This window comes from Notechis scutatus, chromosome 5, assembly GCF_049901735.1.
Source record: "Notechis scutatus isolate UNSWTSFEM ecotype Mainland chromosome 5, rNotScu1.2, whole genome shotgun sequence".
Lineage (NCBI taxonomy): Eukaryota > Metazoa > Chordata > Lepidosauria > Squamata > Elapidae > Notechis > Notechis scutatus.
Genome location: NC_142013.1, coordinates 26,507,440 through 26,526,686, shown reverse-complemented (window position 1 = coordinate 26,526,686; position 19,247 = coordinate 26,507,440). Strand labels below are relative to the sequence as shown.

The window sequence follows — 19,247 nt, the reverse complement described above, 5'->3', positions numbered from 1 at the left end:
AAAATGTGCAGCAAGTATATTTCTATTATTGTGATCAATATCCATGGCAAATTTCAGATAGAAAAAAATATTTTCAATAGAAAAGGATGTTAGTAAGGTAAAAATGATGTCCATTCTTGAATACAGCAAAACCTTACTGCAAAGACTGAAGGTGAAAAGCATAAGGGATTAACCTAATGGTCTTTTCCACAACAGAAAACAATAACTGAGTCAGCCAGCGAAGTTAATTCACTAAATATTGTTCTGCATGAGATAAAGATGAGAGGTACTGGAAAATTATTAAGGAAACTAGTCAGTAGTGAAGCACAAGAGATCACTACATTCAAAATGTTACTAACTTTTTAGCCAGAGAGAGAGAGAGAGAGAGAGAGAGAGAGAGAGAGAGAGAGTGCATGGGTCATTCATTCACACACACACATTAGTGAGTACAGTTGGTTTAAAAAAAACATACAATCAAATGCATATTTATACCGTTCAGTAACACATATCAAGTTCTCAGTGGCTAGGTTTTTATTAAGGTTTATTTCTGGAATGTGCAAGGCAACTCATTTACTCAACGGACTGAACGAGAACACTTTTCTCTGTTGCTATACCCTGAATGATTATTTACGTTACTTCAAGAAATTTTAAACTCAGAACTGTTTCCAATTAAAATACTAATATTTTGGACTTTCTGATGAGTTCGTATGGGGTTTTTTGAGAAGCAAGAACTGTGTTATTAAGTAATAGCAAAAACAATTATTTGACATGGTATTTCCATACAAATATACTACCATCTCGATCATCCATTTATCCCTATGTCACCTGCTGCTTTAAAAACAACCAACGCTAACACTATAGGATATTTATATCACCTGAATTTTCTCTTCCTTCATGCTTTGAGTTTACAAGTATGTATTTTTGAGTTTTCCTTCTGTAACTAAAAATTAGGTGTAGGGCAGCACCTTTTCCAAATAATAATTGTATTAACTCTCCCTCTCTACTTCATTCCAATTTAAATCCTACATGACTTTAGTCATTCTCAGACAAAGGGAGCTGCAGTTCATGAAAGCTTTGTATAAAATTTGTGCTCAGAAAAATACCAGATTATATCCTAAGAGGTCTGTAAGGGGGGTGCATAAATGCACCAACGTGCCTACCGTCCCTGTCCTATTGTTTCTTTTATTTTTTATTTTTTTCTTATATGTATCCATGTATTCATAACTATGTTTTTACTTATACCTATTATCTTGTAAGCAATTGACAAAAATAAATAAAATAAATAAATAAAGATTCCTTCTGCTTTTTGACTATCCTGGAATAACAACTTTTCTCCTGCTGTGCTTTGTTAGCTACTAAAGCTAAGAATTCCTGGTGGGAAATAAAGATCTGTATGGTCTTATTATAATAATATCATCATTTCATGTTACCAATTCTATATCCCCCTGTAAGATCAGAGACATGCCATTTTGAAAGGTGGTAGATAATGGATATTTAATAACCAGGAAAGAGTCCCCTTTTTGCCAGTGATTTTTTTAAAAAAACTAAGACCACAATCTTGTGTCAGTTATGTTAAATATATTCTACTTCATCACGACTTCCAAAGAGCAAACACTTGGTTATTCACCCTTTAAAACATTAGAAGTTTCATTGAACTCAATGAACTTTCGGTTGAATATTCATTCCACAACTTCTCTTCAAAACTATATTTTATTGTGTTCCCATATTGAGCAACTCTGGTAGGAAAAGGCACGTTTTTAACAGAAAATCCCCATAGTCAAAGCAGGCCGAGAATATATGAGAGCACTTTTGCCCTCTAGAAAAATGTCAACCCCGGGGACAAATGCCCGGTTACCAATCAGGTGACTTGCAGCAAGTTCTATCTCTTTCCTAGGAGATCACTTTCTGTTGCTTACGTGGACTTACCATAAGATTCAGGAAGGCGTGCTTAGGAGTAGTTTCTATAGCAACTACGATGTCTTCTCACCGATTCTCCCCCTTCAGGTGGAATAGAACTCACAACAACTTTACGGAACATCCCAAGCAGCAAAAGACCTTACCGGGCAGGTGGGAGATGAAACGCGCCTTTGCCCCAAGATGGCAGAACCAGAACCAGAGCCAGAGCCAGAGCCAGAGTCAGAGCCGCAGGCCGAGCCGGTGCCGGTGCCGATGCCGAGGACGGGGTCGGTGGAAAAACAGGTGAGGGGCGCTGAGATAAGTCAAGAGGTGGGGGAGACGGGCGTGAGCCTCATAGAACAGCTTCTAAGGATACCTATCCTTCAGCCTAAGAACCTTCTCCATCTTTACGTATGCAAATATAACAGATTCGCAGATCCCCGAGGCCCTCCAAAGCCACCCAACGCCCAAACAAAAGTTGCCCTATTTGGGAAGGGACCCGCTTCTAAATCTCGTACAAAGCAGTCTTCGCTTAAAAGTGTGTCTCGGGAGCCTTAAGAGATGAGTGGACTTCAACTCCCAGGTTCCCCCCAGATAGCATGCCGGCTGGAGGAATTCTGGGACTTGAAGTCCATCCATTTAAAGCTCTCGAGATTAAGAAACATTGGTTTCAATTGACGCGCTCCAGAAATTTTCACACCTAGTAGTCTCAGGCAAGAAGAGTCTAGGATGGCTGTGCTGCAATTTAAAGGGCATTTAAGAGAAGTTGGTATGGACTAGAAACTTTATTAGAGAGGAAGCCTAACTTTGTTACCCAGGAGCAAGGGGCACTGCAACAAAGGGTAGGATTGCAATGTAAAAAAGGCAACTGCCATGAAATTGAAGAGAACACTTTAAATACTGGTATTTGTTGTAGCTTTTCCCGACCAAAGTTTCGAAGTTCAACTCTTACAATTCCTTGGCACTGCCTGGGTAGTTTTGATTAATAGACAATTTACTCTTATGATTTATCTTATCATAGTTGTATTCAGGATGATAATTGAAACATAACAATGCTTACATCTCCATTGCATTTATAATCACTTTCCTTGCCAAGTTGCACCTGTTGCCATCCCTCCAAAGTGGAATAATCCAATTTATATTTACTTTGAAGTGAATTCTTCACTTCAAAGTAAACATAAAGGACACATAAGATTGTAGTCCTGAGTCCTGGAGATCCAGGGTGAGGTGGTATGAAACCTAACCAAATTAGTACATGTAAATAAAATATAAACCCCTTGAACAACATCCAATTTTTACAAGATATTCACCTTTTTTGTTAGCAACACTACAGAATAGGTTTTCCTTGGATTTCCCAGACCACCTACAGGTCTGGTATCTTCTGTTCAAATACTAACCAGGCTCAGACCTCTATAGCTTCCTAGTACAGATGAGGGCTGATAGGATGTTTCTGAGTATTGTATATTTGTAATAATAAATACACAAAATGAACTGTTGAAATGTAGTAACATAGTAAATTTTCAGAAAAAAGAATCAAGTAAAATAGAATTTAAATTGTCTCTGATAAGTAATCCAAATTTATGCAACATACTTTTTCTCCCATTATTACAAATAAAAATGAGGTCAATTTTGTATTTTCAGAGCATTTTTTCCCTAGATCAGGATGTCCATATCTAACTGTTAAGAGTTAAGGTTAATTAGGAATGCTCTATTAGTATGTTTTAAATTAATTAAGCTGTTTGACAGACATTGCAGCCTTAAGATTGTTAAAACTAACCATGGCAATTTTAATATATATAAACTTTCATATTTAAAACAAATCTACCCTTATAACAGAATTGTTATACTTATTATAGACTCAACTATGTCCCAACTGTGATGGAACACAGCAAAAAGATTGACCATGAAACTTTCTTGGCCAAGCTAACAGTTTCCCTTGGGGTCTTTCATTAACCTTTCAAGATTTTTCTCTTTGGCAAAGTATTCAGTTTACTTGAAAAGCTTCTCTGCCTGCTCTTATTAGATAGTGCTGATTAGATATTTGTTTTTTAAGTGACATTCTTGTTTCTCCTTTGAATGATTTGATTCTGTATAGGAAGTCCTTGAGGATGGTCTTGGAAAGGAAGCTTCACAGCTCACCCACCCCAGTCACCTGATCATGATCTGGGTCCTTGGCAATCGGTTCATGCTTACCACCAGTTGGCAAGTGCCCAGTGACTGTGATCTCCAGTTGCCAGCTTCTCTGCCAGCTTCCCCATAAAATCAATCAATTTGCAAACTGTTGCTGCAGAACTGAGATTTCCTTCTGACAGGCAGCTAGCTCTTTGAGAATGAAAGGGCTGCCTGCTGGGAGAGAATCTTAGCCATTGGAGAGAAATGTAGCCATTTCCGCTGTCCTTTCAAAGAGTTCAGACAACTTGAGAAATGGAGGTCAGACCTCAGAAAGTCTGGCCTCCATTTCTGTAACTCCTCAAAGGAAAATGGAGGGAAGGAAAACTCTTTTAAAGGGCTGCAGAAATGGAGGTCAAAGCCAGAAGATTTGAGTCCTATTTCTGCAGTCTTCAAAGGTGTTTCCCCTTCATGCACTTAGGGGTGCCCAACTCCTCTGGCAGGATGGAGAAATGAAGGTCAGATCCTGAAGATCCTCATCTTCTTACTGCCTGCCAGAGCAATTCTCTTCTGTACATGGAGGGGATATAAAAACTCCTGCAGCTGCAGGCTTCAGAAACGAATCTCGGAACTTCAGGATCCAATTTTTTTTCTGCAACCTGCTACAGAAGTTCCCTTCTGCCTACAGAATCCTCCGGTGGGCTGCAGGAATGAAACTTGGATCCTGAAGACGCATACTTAGGTTCTGCAGTCCGCTGCAGGAGTTCCTTTCTATGCACAGGATGGAGCTGCCTACCCTTCTTCTGGAGGCAGGTCTTTTGTTCCATCTGCTTAACAATCTGCATTGTGGCTTAACTGCCACATTTGGAACAACTGGGATTATGTTTGTTGAGTGAAGCAGTCATAAGGGTGCCTCACTTAACAACGGCTTTGCTCAACAAACAAGGTTCTAGTTCCAATTGTGATTGCAGATATTGGTTGTTATCTACCCTGAGTGATGCACATATTTTGGAAGAATGGGTTTTAAACTTTTAATTAATGAACTAATTAAATATTTTATTAAAGAGTCTACTAGAGAGAAGGTAAAAGGAAAGCTACTATACTTAATTAAATATTAGAATGCATGATAGTAGTACTGTTTTTTAAAGGCATACTCAAAATTCCCCAAAGGCAAAGAAAAGAGAAAATTATGAAGTATAAAAGATAAATGCAAAATATATAGCCAAGCTGCTAGGCAAAGTTGATCAATTACTTAGATTAACCAAGACAATGTAATATACATAATCAGAAATTGAGTTGGAGATCCACTTCCTGCTTCTTAGACAGATCCATATTTTTTTCTGATCTGAGAAGTGACTGGGTTATGCATTGCACTAAGCCACTGTTGGCATGAGTTTGGCTGCTCATATAAGAATGTAGCCTTTATGCAAACTAAAATTGCCTTAGCAGCCTAGATTCTTATGTATTAGATGTACTATTGTTTTGTTGTTGTTTATGTGATATGTGAGCTCAGCCATTGGAAGAAGGTGACACATTAGAGATTCAGGAATTACAAAAGAAAAATAAACCTGAACAATGATTTGCTATAGTTTTGTATAGGAACAACAGGCTTCAGCTGAACCCTAGCAAAACCCTGGCTTACAGAAAATATCAAGAATCAGAAGTTCCACAGAGGTTTTTTGTTCAAGAATAAATGGTTATTGAACGAATGCGGATTGAGTACAAAAATTAATGATGTATGAAAGAATAATTAGTGGTTCTAGACAAAGGGGAGTCCATGGATGAAATTAATGAAAGATGCTGAAAAAGGAAGAGATGGTGAGTGTTAACAGACAATGAATAAAGGGACATATGAATAAAGACGAAGTAAAGATAAATTGCAGTATAAAAAGTTATGGAAAAGTCCTATAAATGCCATTGGTGTAAAGTAGATATATTTTCTTTTTTTCTTGCTTCACTTTTTTTCCCTTCTAGTTTTACTCCTTTTCTGTTTTTGCAGAATGCTGCTTTCTCTGAAAGAGAATAGTATGACGGGCATGTCTATATTGTAACTGTAATAAAATCATATATAAGAAAAATGCATGATTATTTCTGATTCTTAACCGATTCTAACTTTTTTCTGATTTGCATATACTGTAGGAACAGCCTGAAAAAGCTCTAATTACTGAAATGCAGAAAGAGCCTACATTGCTAGTGCCTACAACAGAAACATCTAGGACTAGTGCCCAACTACTTGAAGTAGTGTTATCTATAGATCAAGCACCAGAAGCTTCTGAGCCAAGTCCAAAACCTTCGGTGCCACAAATTGAGATTCGGTCTACTTCATCTTTCCAAACTCTTGGATCTTTGGTGACTCAGCAAAAAAGTGATTTTTCAAGTGCTTTGACCAGATCAGTGGAAAGCACTGTGCGGGTTCCAGAAACAGCACCTCAAGAAGTGGTACAACAGACTGCTCCATCAGCTCAAGTTGCTGAGGAACTTCCTGAGAATGAGCCAATGCCAATAGTTTATCTAGATCCTTTTGAGATTTCTCTTCAATATGTGGAGAAGCATAACATCCTGCAGATATTTCAGGTGACTTCCTCGCTTCTTGCCCTTTCTGACTATTTAACTTGAATATGAATATTGCAATTGTTGAATTGAATTATCATACCCATCTTTATGTAATCAAGTATTTCTGAGTTCAGGAACCAGCAGTTTAGGTTGTCTCTGGAGATTAAGGTTACTTCATCCTAGTTTCAAAAATATAACATTCCTTATTTGTTCCCTGATTACTTAACTGTTTGGTGTATCTAATTCAATTCAAGATAAGAATATATTAACCACTTAAATGTTTACTATTATTAATGTTATTCTTGGGATTTTTTTTATCAAGGATAAAGAAACAGTACAAGTTTTTACAGACCCCTGTAATATTTACAGACCCCTCACATCCTGGACATAAACTGTTTCAACTCCTACCCTCAAAACGACGCTATAGAGCACTGCACACCAAAACAACTAGACACAAGGACAGTTTTCCCCCGAAAGCCATCATTCTGCTATATAATTCCCTCAACACTGTTCAACTATTACAAAGTCTGCACTACTATTGTTAATCTTCTCATCACTCCCTATCACCCATCCCCTCCCACTTGTGACTGTAAGACCATAACTTTGTCGCTTGTATCCTTATGATTTATATGGACTGTTTCCTAGTATGATATGATTGCTTATTGTACCCTATGACTATCATTAAGTGTTGTACCTTATGATTCTTGACTCTTGACGAATGTATCTTTTCTTGTATGTATACTGAGAGTATTTGCACCAAGCCACATTCCTTGTGTGTCCAACCACACCTGGCCAATAAAGAATTTCTATTCTATTCTATTCTATTCTATTCTATTCTATTCTATTCTATTCTATTCTATTCTATTCTATTCTATTCTAAAAAAAGTTCCTATGCTCCAAATTTGCCTTTATAAACAAAATAGTTCCAATTTGGAATACAAGTTATGCACTACTGTATTGAATACAGCTGATCCTCGACTTACAACTATTCATTTATTGACCATTCAAAGTTACAATGACACTGAAAAAAGCAATTTATGACTGGTCTTCACATTTATGACCATGCCAGCATCTCCATAGTCACATAATCAGAATTCGGGCACTTTGCAACCAGCATGTATTTATGATGGTTGCAGCATCTATTGCCATTTGCAACGTTCCCAGCTGGCTTCCAACAAGCAACATCAATGGAGGAAGCTAGAATTGCTAACGGCTATGTGTTTCATTTAACTACAGCAGTGATTCACTTAACAACGGCAGCAAAAAGATTGTAAAATCAGGTGCTATTCACATAACCACCCTGCTTAGTAATGGAAATTCTCATTAACCTCACCCCATTTCTAAGAGGTCTGTAAGGGGCGTGCATAAGTGCACCATCGTGCCTACCGTCCCTGTCCTATTGTCCCCATTTATTCGTACCTATTTCCTATATTCTTACTTGTGTTTATACTTGTACCTATTATCTTGTAAGCGATTGACAAATAAATAAAAAATAAATCCCAATTATGGTCAAAAATCAAGGAATACTTACAACAAAGGTGGGATATAGCTAAATAAATAAAGTTGGGAAATGATTTCCTAAAATTGCCTTTAACATTTTGTTTCCCATTTGGACTTGAAAATCTGTTTTAGATCTAACACTTAAGAAACTGGTTCAGAAATATTTCTGTGGTATTATCTGTAACATTAGACAAACACAATCAAATATTTTCAAGCATGAGATATTTATTCTCTAACTTAAAGTAAACATTCAAGGTGCCAGCACCTAATAACCTTGCCTGATTTTGAAAACAATTATAAAGGATTTGACCGAGTTATGGGTAGCCCTTGACTTATGACCACAACTGGGACTGGAAATCTGGTCATAAAATCTTTGCGACTATAAGTTGAGGCATCCATATGACTGGACCAATTTTGTTTTATAATTTTTTGCAGCAACCATTAAGTGGATCACTGTGGTCATTAAGTGAATCACACAGTTATTAAGCAAACAACACGGTCATTAAATGAGCCCATTGTTTTGAATGGGTGGGGATTTTTTTTTTGCTGGAGACCAACAAAACCCTGGAAACCAGTAAAAAATGTCACATGATTGAGGGATGCTGAAACCAGTGATAAAAAGTGAGCCAGTTGCCAAGTGCCCCAAATGTGGCTACATGACTAAGGTGGAGGCAGATGGTGACATTTTGCGATGTCCAGAAGTGTTTTACAAGTCCTAAAGCACCTGTTTCAAGGCTATTTCATGTCCAAATGGTCATAAAACCACCATTTGTAAGTCAAGAACGATGACTTTGATGAAGAATCATTAGGAAATTCTAGGGCAGGGAAATTATAAACCATTTTCATATTCTTGCCAAGAAAACTACACAGATATATTAACATAGTCACCAAGAGCTGACACTTTATGTTTACTACAAAAGAAAACTTTAATATACGCTGAAAAACAAAGAACAAATATTAGTGGATGTGTGGCAGTGTGCATAAATACTTTGTGTTACATGCTAAATTAATAATTTTTTGTTGGTTGTTTTGAGTCTGGGCTCATTTTACACTTCATGTGCATTTTAATGCTGTTTCTATGATGATTCTGGTTTGGGGACGTGTGATCAGTGGTATCTGTGATAGCTCAGCCACAACAGCCTCATAAGATACATTTAACTTGGACTTTTAGTTCTTCAAATAGATGTTTGAAAATACATACACACACACACACACACACACACACACACATGATGTCATCACTTGAGCTTATATATATCGTGTGCATATTCTATTATTCCCATTACAAAAAGTGACCCATTTTTTTATCTGAGACAATATACTTTTGCATGTTTTTCATAGAATCATAGAGTTGGAAGGGGCCTTTTAGGCCAGTGAATCCAACCCCTGTTTAGTGCAGGAATTCAAATTAATATATCTACAATAGATGGCTATCCAATCTCTGCCTGAATACAACCAGTGAAGGAGAGCCCACCACCATTCTGGGTAATTAGTTCCACTATTGAACTGTTCTTATCACTATACTTGTTTTTTCTAATGTTCAATCGGAATCTTGTCTTCTTTTAAATTTGACTGGACTTTCTTCTATGTGATATCTTTTCAAGCATTTGTAAAGTCCTATCTTATGCACATCCCTTTTCTCACCTTTGAAGGCAAAACATTCCCGGTCCTCAGTATTTCTTAAGGATTTAAGTTTTTAACGCCATCACCATGGGCACCTCTGGATCTATCCCAATTTTCTCAAGTCTTCCTTAAAGTGTTGTTCCAAGAATGGGATTAAGTACAATTGATAGGGTATGACCAAACCAAAATGACATACAAGTAGTCCTCATTGAATGACCACTTGGTTAAAGACTATTCAAAGTTGCAATGGTGCTGAACAAAGGGAACCTTCAATGGGTCCTTGTATTTGTGGCTGTCACACAGCATCCTTGCAGTCATATGATCACAATTTGAGCGAATGGCATCCAGTTTGCAACCATGACATTATCGTGTTCTATGGTCAGTGTTACTTGTTCACTATGGCCTCTATTGCTGGCTTCCAACAGCAAAATCAATAAGGAAGCTGGGAGGAGGTTGCAAATGATCATGGGATACCGCAACCACACAGGATTTGCCTACTCTTCCAGGAAGTCAAGGCAGCTTATATCTCCCTTCATTTTATCCCAGCAACAATCCTATGAGGTAGTCTGGTCTGAGAGAGTGACTTGCTCACCCTCCATGTGTGTTTCCATGGCTGAAGGTGGACTTGGTTGTCCTATGATTTAGAATCTGTATTTTGATGCAGCCTTCAATTCCTTTTTTAAGCTACATCTTTATTACTTGCTTTTTATGAAAAAAATGTAATTGCTACTTTCTTTATATTCAGGAGATCACAGAAAACTTGGTATATGAGAAACCTGACAATCCATTAGAGTTTATATTAAAACAGGTATGTTTGCAATACTTTGGTGAAGAAAAAGGTGCAGTTTGAGTGTAGATACATATTGCTTTAGAAGAGATAGCAGTAAATATAGGTAGCCCTTGGTTTATGTCCATTCAAACAGTGACCATCCAATGTTATGGCAGCACTAAAAAATGGATAGACAGGTTCACTTCCCAAGGTTCCAGCCATTGCAGCACACCATAGCTATATGATCCGGCTTGCATTTGGCTTGCATTACGATGTTGTAGGGATCTGCAGTCACATGATTGCCAAACAAAGTTAGTGGCGAATCTAGCTGAAAAAGTTGCAAATCACTCTAATAAGTAGCTTCTGTTTTTTCTCCCTCTTGCACCATGCACCCACCCGTGCTGGTTTTCCCAGGCCCTCCCTGGCTTCCTGCAACTCATGTTCTACATTGACCCTCCCAGGCCCTCTTGTGACTTTCATTGACCATCCCAGGCCCTACCTTGGTTTGTCCTACCCATTCTGTGCTCTTTGTTTCTCACCTCTTCCAACTTAACAACCTGCAGTTCTTATGGTTATGATAGCAACCAGGACTGCTTGGGATTGCCATCACCAAGCAATGCAGTCACATGATGTTGTACTTTATGATTGCAGCCCTTGGTGTCCCAATTGGTGTCATACACTGAGAAGTACCTGTTCCAGCCAATAAATATGTGATAATGCCAGAGAACATTTGTATGCCCATAGTTGAATTATGGAAAAAATATTTTGACTTACAGAAGGTAGTAGGGCTATGTTGTAATCTGGATTTGATCTGAAAGAGCTTCTGTGGAAGTCTTGAGGAGCTTAGGACAGCATTTTTCTGTGAGTCATTAAGGCAGCTGTGTTTCTTTCCATATTGCAAAGTGGACACAGAAATCTTCTCACTGTTTTAATGCGTCCCAGAAAAAGTTAACTTTTTTAATGTGTCCTGGAAAAAAGTTGCTTTCTACTCCCATACATTTTGAAGCACCTCTTCCATATCAAACTTAAAGCTTTACACAGTTTTAGAAAACAAAAAGATAGACCAGATGATCCATATGTAAGTACCATCTGAGTCAGTAAATCCTGCATGCTCCAGAAATAGACAAATCTAATTTGATATGCAAATCAAGGGAAAAGGAGCATAATTGATTTGTTTACCAGAGAAGAAATCATAAATGGCAAAACATTTTATTTTTCATCAACGAGCAAGCTAGAACTTTATGGCACCAACTGTGATAGAAATTAGAACACGAGCTTTGAATTGTGTCCATTTATTTTACAGTGCTCATAATTTTGGCTTTTAGACAAAGTCTGATAATAATTGCAGTAATAATTGTTGCCTAGCAAGGAAAAATGATGGTAAATTTCAAACCAACAGCTTGAGGAGAAAAGTATTGTATAATAAATACAATGCCGTTTTCTGAATCTGATATAACTTTTTATCAAGGGTTGAAACAAAAATAGATACATTTCCATAAACTAAATAAACATCAAATTAGTGGATTAACAGGTCAAAATATGCAATCACACAATTCTAGAAAATGGGAGACTATGTAACAATAAGTCTGAGCAGAGTAAATCTTAACTCCCAACATTTCTCTAACCACCAAGAAACTGTGTTTCATTAGCTAAAAATGGTCCCTGCACAGGTATCAATTTGAAACCAATCAGTACTTTTATTCCCTCATCTCCTCATCTTGGGTTTGTTGTTTTTATTTATTTTTAACATGACTATAGCGGGTGCTCTTTACAAAATGCCAGGATTGCAGAAAAACAGAAGAGGGCCAGAGCATCATGGAGACCCAGAATCAGAATAACATTATTCTGTCTTCTCTGCTGTTATTAAATGAATATATGTTCTGAATTATCCTACTTTGCCTGGAATTTAATATATTTTTAGCAGGTATATTCAGCAAATACCTCTTGCTTAACAAAACAGCCCTCTTGCTATCAGGTGAATCATAATATGGAGAAAGTATTTGTTATGATGTTTTAAATCATACATAGATACAAATATTATGTATACAATATGTCCTATGGCATGTTCTAAAGCATTGATTGGAGGCATTTTTCCTCCAAGTATTTTGGTCTTTTTAAGCTATAGGGGTCATAATGCAGTGAAGTTACTGGATTTAGAGTGTTGAAAATACTTCATAGGATCATTTGAAGGGAACTTAGAGGTTTTCTATTTCAACATCCTGTTTAGGGCAGGAATCCTCAGACCATATGAAATGACTGTCCAAAACCTCGAATTATAGAAAGCCCATGACTCTAGGAGGGAAGCCAATCTACAGTTTAACAGCTCTCAGTCAGGAAATCCTGCCTTATTTTTATGTTTGGATCTCTCTGTGTAAAATTCTCATTCTTTCTTTCTTATTTTGTTTATTTATTTATTTAATTTATATTGCCGCCTATTTGCCCATGGCGACTCAAGGCGGCTCTTATTTTTAAAACAAAAAATAAAAATTAACAAAAAGAATCAAATAAATTAGTAAAGTACAATAGAACAAAATTTGGGGGGAAAAAATCAAAAACCAACTCCCACCCCCCTCCCAGACGACAGCAGATCACACTAGCCATTTGATGGCCCTGTCCCTCTCTGGGTTCCCCAGGCCCGCTGGCAAAACCAGGTCTTCAGTGCCTTTTGGAAGAGTATTAGTGAGGGGGCCATTCTAATCTCTGGGGGAATGATGTTCCAGAGAGAGGGAGCCACCACGGAGAAGGCCCTTCTTCTGGGTCCCACCAGGTGTATCTCCCTCAGGGGTGGGACCCACAACATTCCCTGCCTCCTCGCTCTAATGGGTCAGGTGGATGTGACTGGTAAGAGATGTTTCCTTAGATAACCCGGACCCAAGCCATGAAGGATTTTAAAGGTGACAACCAGCACCTTGAATTGTACCTGGAAGCAAATTGGCAACCAATGCAGCTCCTGAAGGAGAGGTGACGCATGTGCACACCGGGGTCTACATAAAACCATGTGGGCTGCTGCATTTTGCACCAACTGGAGCTTCCAGATGCTCTTCAAGGGCAGCCCCATGTAGAGCGTGTTGCAATAATCAAGACGGGAAGTGACCAGGGCATGAGTGGCTGTGAGTAGGGACTGCTGATCCAGGAAAGGGTGTAACTGGTGCACAACCTGCAGTTGTGCAAAGGCCCTCCTGACCACGACTGCCACCTACTCTTCGAACAGAAGTCGTGAGTCCAGGAAAACCCCTTACGCACAGGGTCTGTTTGGGGTAGTGCCACCCCATCCAAGACTAAAGGTGGTAATTTTCCCTGAACCAACAAACCCAAAACCCAAAACCTCTTATCCTAAGAGACTAAGGAGAATAAATCAATGGTTTCTCTGCAGCCTATGTTCTTTTTTTTTATAAAAATGATTTTTTTTTCCTCCCTAGTATTTTTCCTGCAAATGCCAAATGCAAAGTTTGTCGTCCCCACCCCTAAAGTCAACCAATTGTTGATCGGTTGGTTCTGATAGGAATTGATTGACCAGCTTGTTGCCAATGCTCATGTAGGCGAGAGGAAATGACTGGCTCAAAGTCATACAGCCAGCTTTGATGCCCAGCTCACCGTCTCTTAGTTTCTGGCTTGGTGCCTTAGCCATTAGACCAAACTGACCACTAGGTTTTAGAAATGAAAATGTAGAAGCTAGGCCTGTGATAAGGAGAGAGCTGAACTTCTTCTATGATCCCTTGATTGACAATATTCTACTGAGCCACGGTGGCACAGTGGTTAGAATGCAGTATTGCAGGCTACGTCTGCTGACTGCTGGATACCTGCAATTTGGCAGTTCATCTCTCACCAGGCTTAAGGTTGACTCAGCCTTCCATCCTTCTGAGGTGGGTAAAATGAGGATCCAAATTAATGGGGGCAATATGCTGACTGTAAACCGCTTAGAGAGGATTGTAAAGTGCTGTAAAGCGATATATAAGTCTACGTGCTATTGCTATTTTTACAATATGCACATATGAATAATAAGAATTTACTACTGGTGTTTCCATGCCACTCTCCTTCAATACACAACAGAAATAAAGGTTAAAAATATCAAATTGTGACTATATGCTATCCTAACCAACTAAGGTAGATCTCAAAAGAAAATCTAACATCCTAAATGCTCTCTTCCAAAGCCATGTCCCCTCGCCCCACTTTTCAGAAGTTCACGAGGGAAGACATGGTTCATATAAATATGGAGGCACCTTCTTCTCTATTAGGGATGTAGCCACTGAGATTGAACATTGAGATTGAACATTGGTCCAAGGCCTCTGTAGATGTTATAGGGTGGGCAGATTCACTTTGAAGCAAGATTTTATAAATGACTGGCAATTAGTGCAGATTCTAGAATAGAATGTATGTAGGCAAATCTCAAAGGGTCAATCTGAACTACTGCAAGCTGTATCAGTTTAAACCACTGGGTAGTTTTTAAGAGCAACTCTGCATAGTTGATGTAGTTCAATTATGTAATAATAAGGACTTGAATTCTTCCTGGTCTAGAAAAGCTCACAATTAGTACACAAGATGTAATTGTCACAATTGTGATAATTACATAAAATGTTTGCATTATCTGTAACCAAAAATAGTATGAATATTGGTAATTGCATTCATCAGACATTCTACTGTGCAACCAGACATTCTTTGTATGCACCAGGCATACAAATTCTGAAATAGACTTCAACCTCATAAGATGTCTTCTGTAATTACTATTATATTTGATGAATCTATAATGACTGAAACCCTGGATATTTTGTTTTCTGTTGTTTTCTAGGTGCAGACAATGATAGATCAGAGGAATCAACTAGAGGAAGATGGAAGACAATAAATACAGACAACTGAAAATTTAAGGATATATCTTTGGACACTCTAAAGGGGACAACATGCTGCCATACTACCCAATTTTGTCTTGTCTGTATGCATATCTTATAGATCTAAACAATATATATAGCAACGGAATACTTCCGATGCAGATTCTGTGTGAATTACTTAGAATAACAACAACCACAATACCATAGTTGCCTTAGCACAGACAGCAGAGAATTTAGGAAATGCATATTCGCATAGGCGCTGTGCTTCTCATTAGTACTGTTGCACTAATAGTCTGAAAGGTCATATGATCGTATGAAAATAGTTGATCGGCAGAATGGGAAATATAAATAATCTTTCCCTGCCATCTATGAGTGGGAATGTAAAAACAAATTCCTTTCACATTAAAAAAGTATTCTAGGATTTCAGAGGCTAGCCTCATCTTTTGGCACTTGTAAGGGTAGTTAGTTTTTCTTATATAAGTATGAAAATGTGAAGTACCATTTGCACAGTAAAGTAGAGCTCTTCTAGTTTATAAATATCATTTATTTTAGTATCTTTAAGAGAATGGTTTCCAGACTGTTCATCAATATGGAAAGGACATGGTTTAATACTGTTTAAAGAGCTACATCTTGGTTGCGAACTTACAGTGAAGTTATATGTCATACTAGTTTAAATAGCAATTCTTCATTTTAGCCTAATTATGAATTGGCTGTGGTTAATAGACAATCCTACCAAGTGAACTCTTCATAATTTACAGTGTGATTGAAATTAAGATCATGTTAAAACTTAAAATCCAGGAGCCAGAATGTATCTTGCATTATATTGTTTGGAAACATTAATTGCAATTTCTGATGGAACCTGTTTGGAAATAGAGATAACTGTATTGAAAGTGAATAAGATTATCATATGTAGACTGGAAATCTAATTCTTTCTTACCATTTAATGGCCATCTGGAATTTTCTAGGCCAGACTTGGTAGTTCTGGCTTCATGCTAGTATCAAAATAATAAACTCTGCCTTGGCTTCTACCTCGGATATTCTTATCTATTGCCTGCCTGCCTACCTGTCTGTCCATATCCACCCACCCACCCATTATGGAGATGTTACTGATGCTAAATGGAAAGGAAATAGAAAGTATTGGTTAACCAGGAAATCAGCTGTGTGTTTCCTATGTCTTCAGAATGTCTAGGAATGAAAGGATGTACACATGGTTCTTGACCACAATTGGGTCTAAGACCACAATTGGGACCAGAATTTCTATTGCTAATCAAGGCAGTTGTTAAGTGAATTGTGCCAGATTTAATGAAATTTTTGCACTGTTGTGAAGTGAAATACTGCAGTTGTTAAGTGAATCACACCATTGTTAAGCAAGTGTGGCTTCCTCTATTGACTTTGCTTGTTGGAAATTGGCGGGGAAAGTTGCAGATGGTGATTACATGACCTGGGATGCTATAATGTTGTAAATATAATATGTAGTTGCCACTGCCTGAATTTTGATTACATGACCATGGAGATCTGCACCAGTCATAAATCACTTTTTACAGGTTGTTGTAACTTTGAATAATCACTAAACGAAAGGCTAAAAATTGAGGACTACCTGTATATATTCAGAATTTTAGAGAGCCAGTTTGGTCTAGTGGCATCTGTTTAGCAGGCTAGAAACCAGGAGACTGAGTTCTAGTCCACCTTAGACATGAAAGCTGTCTGGGTGACTTTAGCCAATCACATTCTCAGCCCACAACATCAGGCTCAAGCACCAAGCTGACAGTCAATTCCTACCACAACCAATGGATCAACATTTTGTTGAAAAAAGCAGATCTTGCACTTGTGGTAAAACACTAGGAAGAATGTGTGTGTGTGTGTGTGTGTGTGTGTGTGTGTGTTTTCAGAATTTTGCTGTAGCTGTGGTTGGCTCTGAGATCCCAAAAAACAATTTACAGTCACTTAAATACCTTTTTAAAAAATCTTCAATCTATTGAGGCATTTTAAGTGACTTTAAATTGTTTTTCCGTGTCTTTTAGTTCTTCAGTTTATTTTGCATATTTGCTAGATCCAAGACCTACCTCCTTCCTTCCTTCCTTCCTTCCTTCCCTCCTCCCTCTGCTTCTAGCAAAAAGATTGTAGCGCCATCAGTTAAATTTGCCCTAGCTCAGTGAGAGACAAAACAGCTAGGTACATTCTTGTTTATTTTAGCATGTTGTATATGAGAGAGTGAGAAGAAAATTGAATGGCTGCTATGTTCTGAGGCACTGTGGGATTTAAAAGAACGTGCGAGTTTTCTAGGTAGCCTTCTGGCAACCATAAAGTTCCAGGACAATAGTATCTTCCTCTAATCTGTTCTTCTTTCAAATGAAGGCAGCAGAATAAGGTTGCAAATTGTCCCTTTTGCATTGGTGTGAGATGTACTACTTTTATTTTGATGCCATTTCACAGTTATTAATTATGCAAGAAAACTAATGTTTGTGGATCAGGGAATTATCTTAAAATCATATTTAGTGCACTAATAGGGAATTCATGTTCTAACAACACTAACCAGGCACAAGAGAAAAGTAACAACATATCTGGCTAACTGAGTTATGCAGAAGGAAAAAAAAAAGGTATTTAAAAAAAATCAGACAGTTCTGTGAGAAATAAGAATGCTGTTGCGAGTCAGGTGAATATATCTGCATCTTTACAGAATAGAATATCTAAAATAAGTCATAGTTGGGAGCATAGAAACATTCACCTGGACATTTATTTTCTTGCAATTCTAATTAATCAAATACTAGTGGGGAAATAAAGATAAAAATTTTGTGACATTTCTGTCTGTGACCACCAGATGGCATCCCAAGCTTATAATCTTCTTGCTGAAGAAACATCGGTGACAGGAGTGCAAGAAAGTAAAGGAACAATTAACAGCCAGCAAGTCAAAGAAAAAACCCAAACATAATATATACTCCCAAGTACTACATCTTCAGCTCCATCTAAAATAAAAGCATATTTCAGCACTAACAAATCAGAAGTCATGTAGAGTTACTACTACTTTTATGGTTTTCCAGAATGGTTGGAGGTTTACAGTAGTTTAAAATTTCATAACACACATCATAATATGCTCCATTTCTAACATTTCAAACAGATAGAAAATGTATAAAATTTACATTTATTATCCCTATAAACCAAGGAACTCTACATTTTTAATTATATTTAAGATGGCTATTTAAGATGTACTTTTTAACAATTTGTGTTTTATATTTGCAATTTCAAAATTGACAATTGGCTATTCAGTTAATTTTTCAAATAGACTTCTAGGTGGAAAGTAATTTAGCTGCTATTTCTGTTCCGACCCATCTTTCTGAATCTAAAGAAGCTTTGGAAACAATCAGAAGGAAATTGCAATTATTTTTAAACAATGTCCTAATAATGTATGTGTTGGCTCTATAAACACATTTGTTAACTGAGTATTTGGGCTCCATATATTTAGGTCTCTGTTATATTATGGGAATGGGGAAATAGCTGCCATCCACTTGATGTGTCCCCAGATTGTTAATCATGTGAGAATGGGACCGATGGCTTGTAGAATAGATAACCTGTGCAATGACAGATGTCATAGCCATCCCTGAAACTTGGTAGGGTGACACATGTGCCTGAAACATAGCCTGGGGATGCTATATAACTTATTTGAAAGCAATGCCCTCAACACAAATTGAGTGTTGCGCTACATATAAATAAAGCAGACACCAAAAATTCATGTATTGTTAAGAGCTTTGACATAAGAATAAAAGAAGAGAGAAATCAATGTGACATCTTCATGGCATTTATTATAAACTGCTTTGAGAGGCAGCAGATACAGATCTTTTTTTGTGTCTGGTTACCAAAATTTCTAAAGAAGCACACAATAGTGATAATGGGAGATTTTAGCCACCTTGAGCAGTACTGTAAATCTAATCCTGTCAAGAGTCAGAGGTCCAATGAAGTCCTGTCATCTTTTGTAGACAACTGTCAGGAGATAAAATAAC

At 37.6% G+C, this 19,247-nt stretch overlaps 1 protein-coding gene across 3 annotated transcripts; it reads left to right on the top strand.

Moving 5' to 3' along the window:
* Positions 1 to 1,872: 1,872 nt before the first annotated feature.
* Positions 1,873 to 19,027, top strand: TEX55 (testis expressed 55). 3 transcript variants are annotated; one of them, XM_026681897.2, is made up of 4 exons: positions 1,937 to 2,178; positions 6,124 to 6,558; positions 10,406 to 10,468; positions 15,216 to 19,027. In XM_026681897.2, the coding sequence occupies exons 1-4, from the start codon at positions 2,077 to 2,079 to the stop codon at positions 15,267 to 15,269; spliced, it is 654 nt and encodes a 217-aa protein (XP_026537682.2). In that variant the 5' UTR covers positions 1,937 to 2,076; the 3' UTR covers positions 15,270 to 19,027. The 3 variants fall into 3 exon arrangements, 2 of the variants coding, with proteins under 2 accessions (XP_026537682.2, XP_087822519.1); XR_015749771.1 differs by lacking the exons at positions 10,406 to 10,468; positions 15,216 to 19,027 and adding an exon at positions 6,996 to 7,763 and having other exon boundaries at positions 1,873 to 2,178; positions 6,124 to 6,746; XM_087966393.1 differs by lacking the exons at positions 10,406 to 10,468; positions 15,216 to 19,027 and adding an exon at positions 6,860 to 7,763.
* The last annotated feature ends 220 nt before the right edge of the window (positions 19,028 to 19,247 follow it).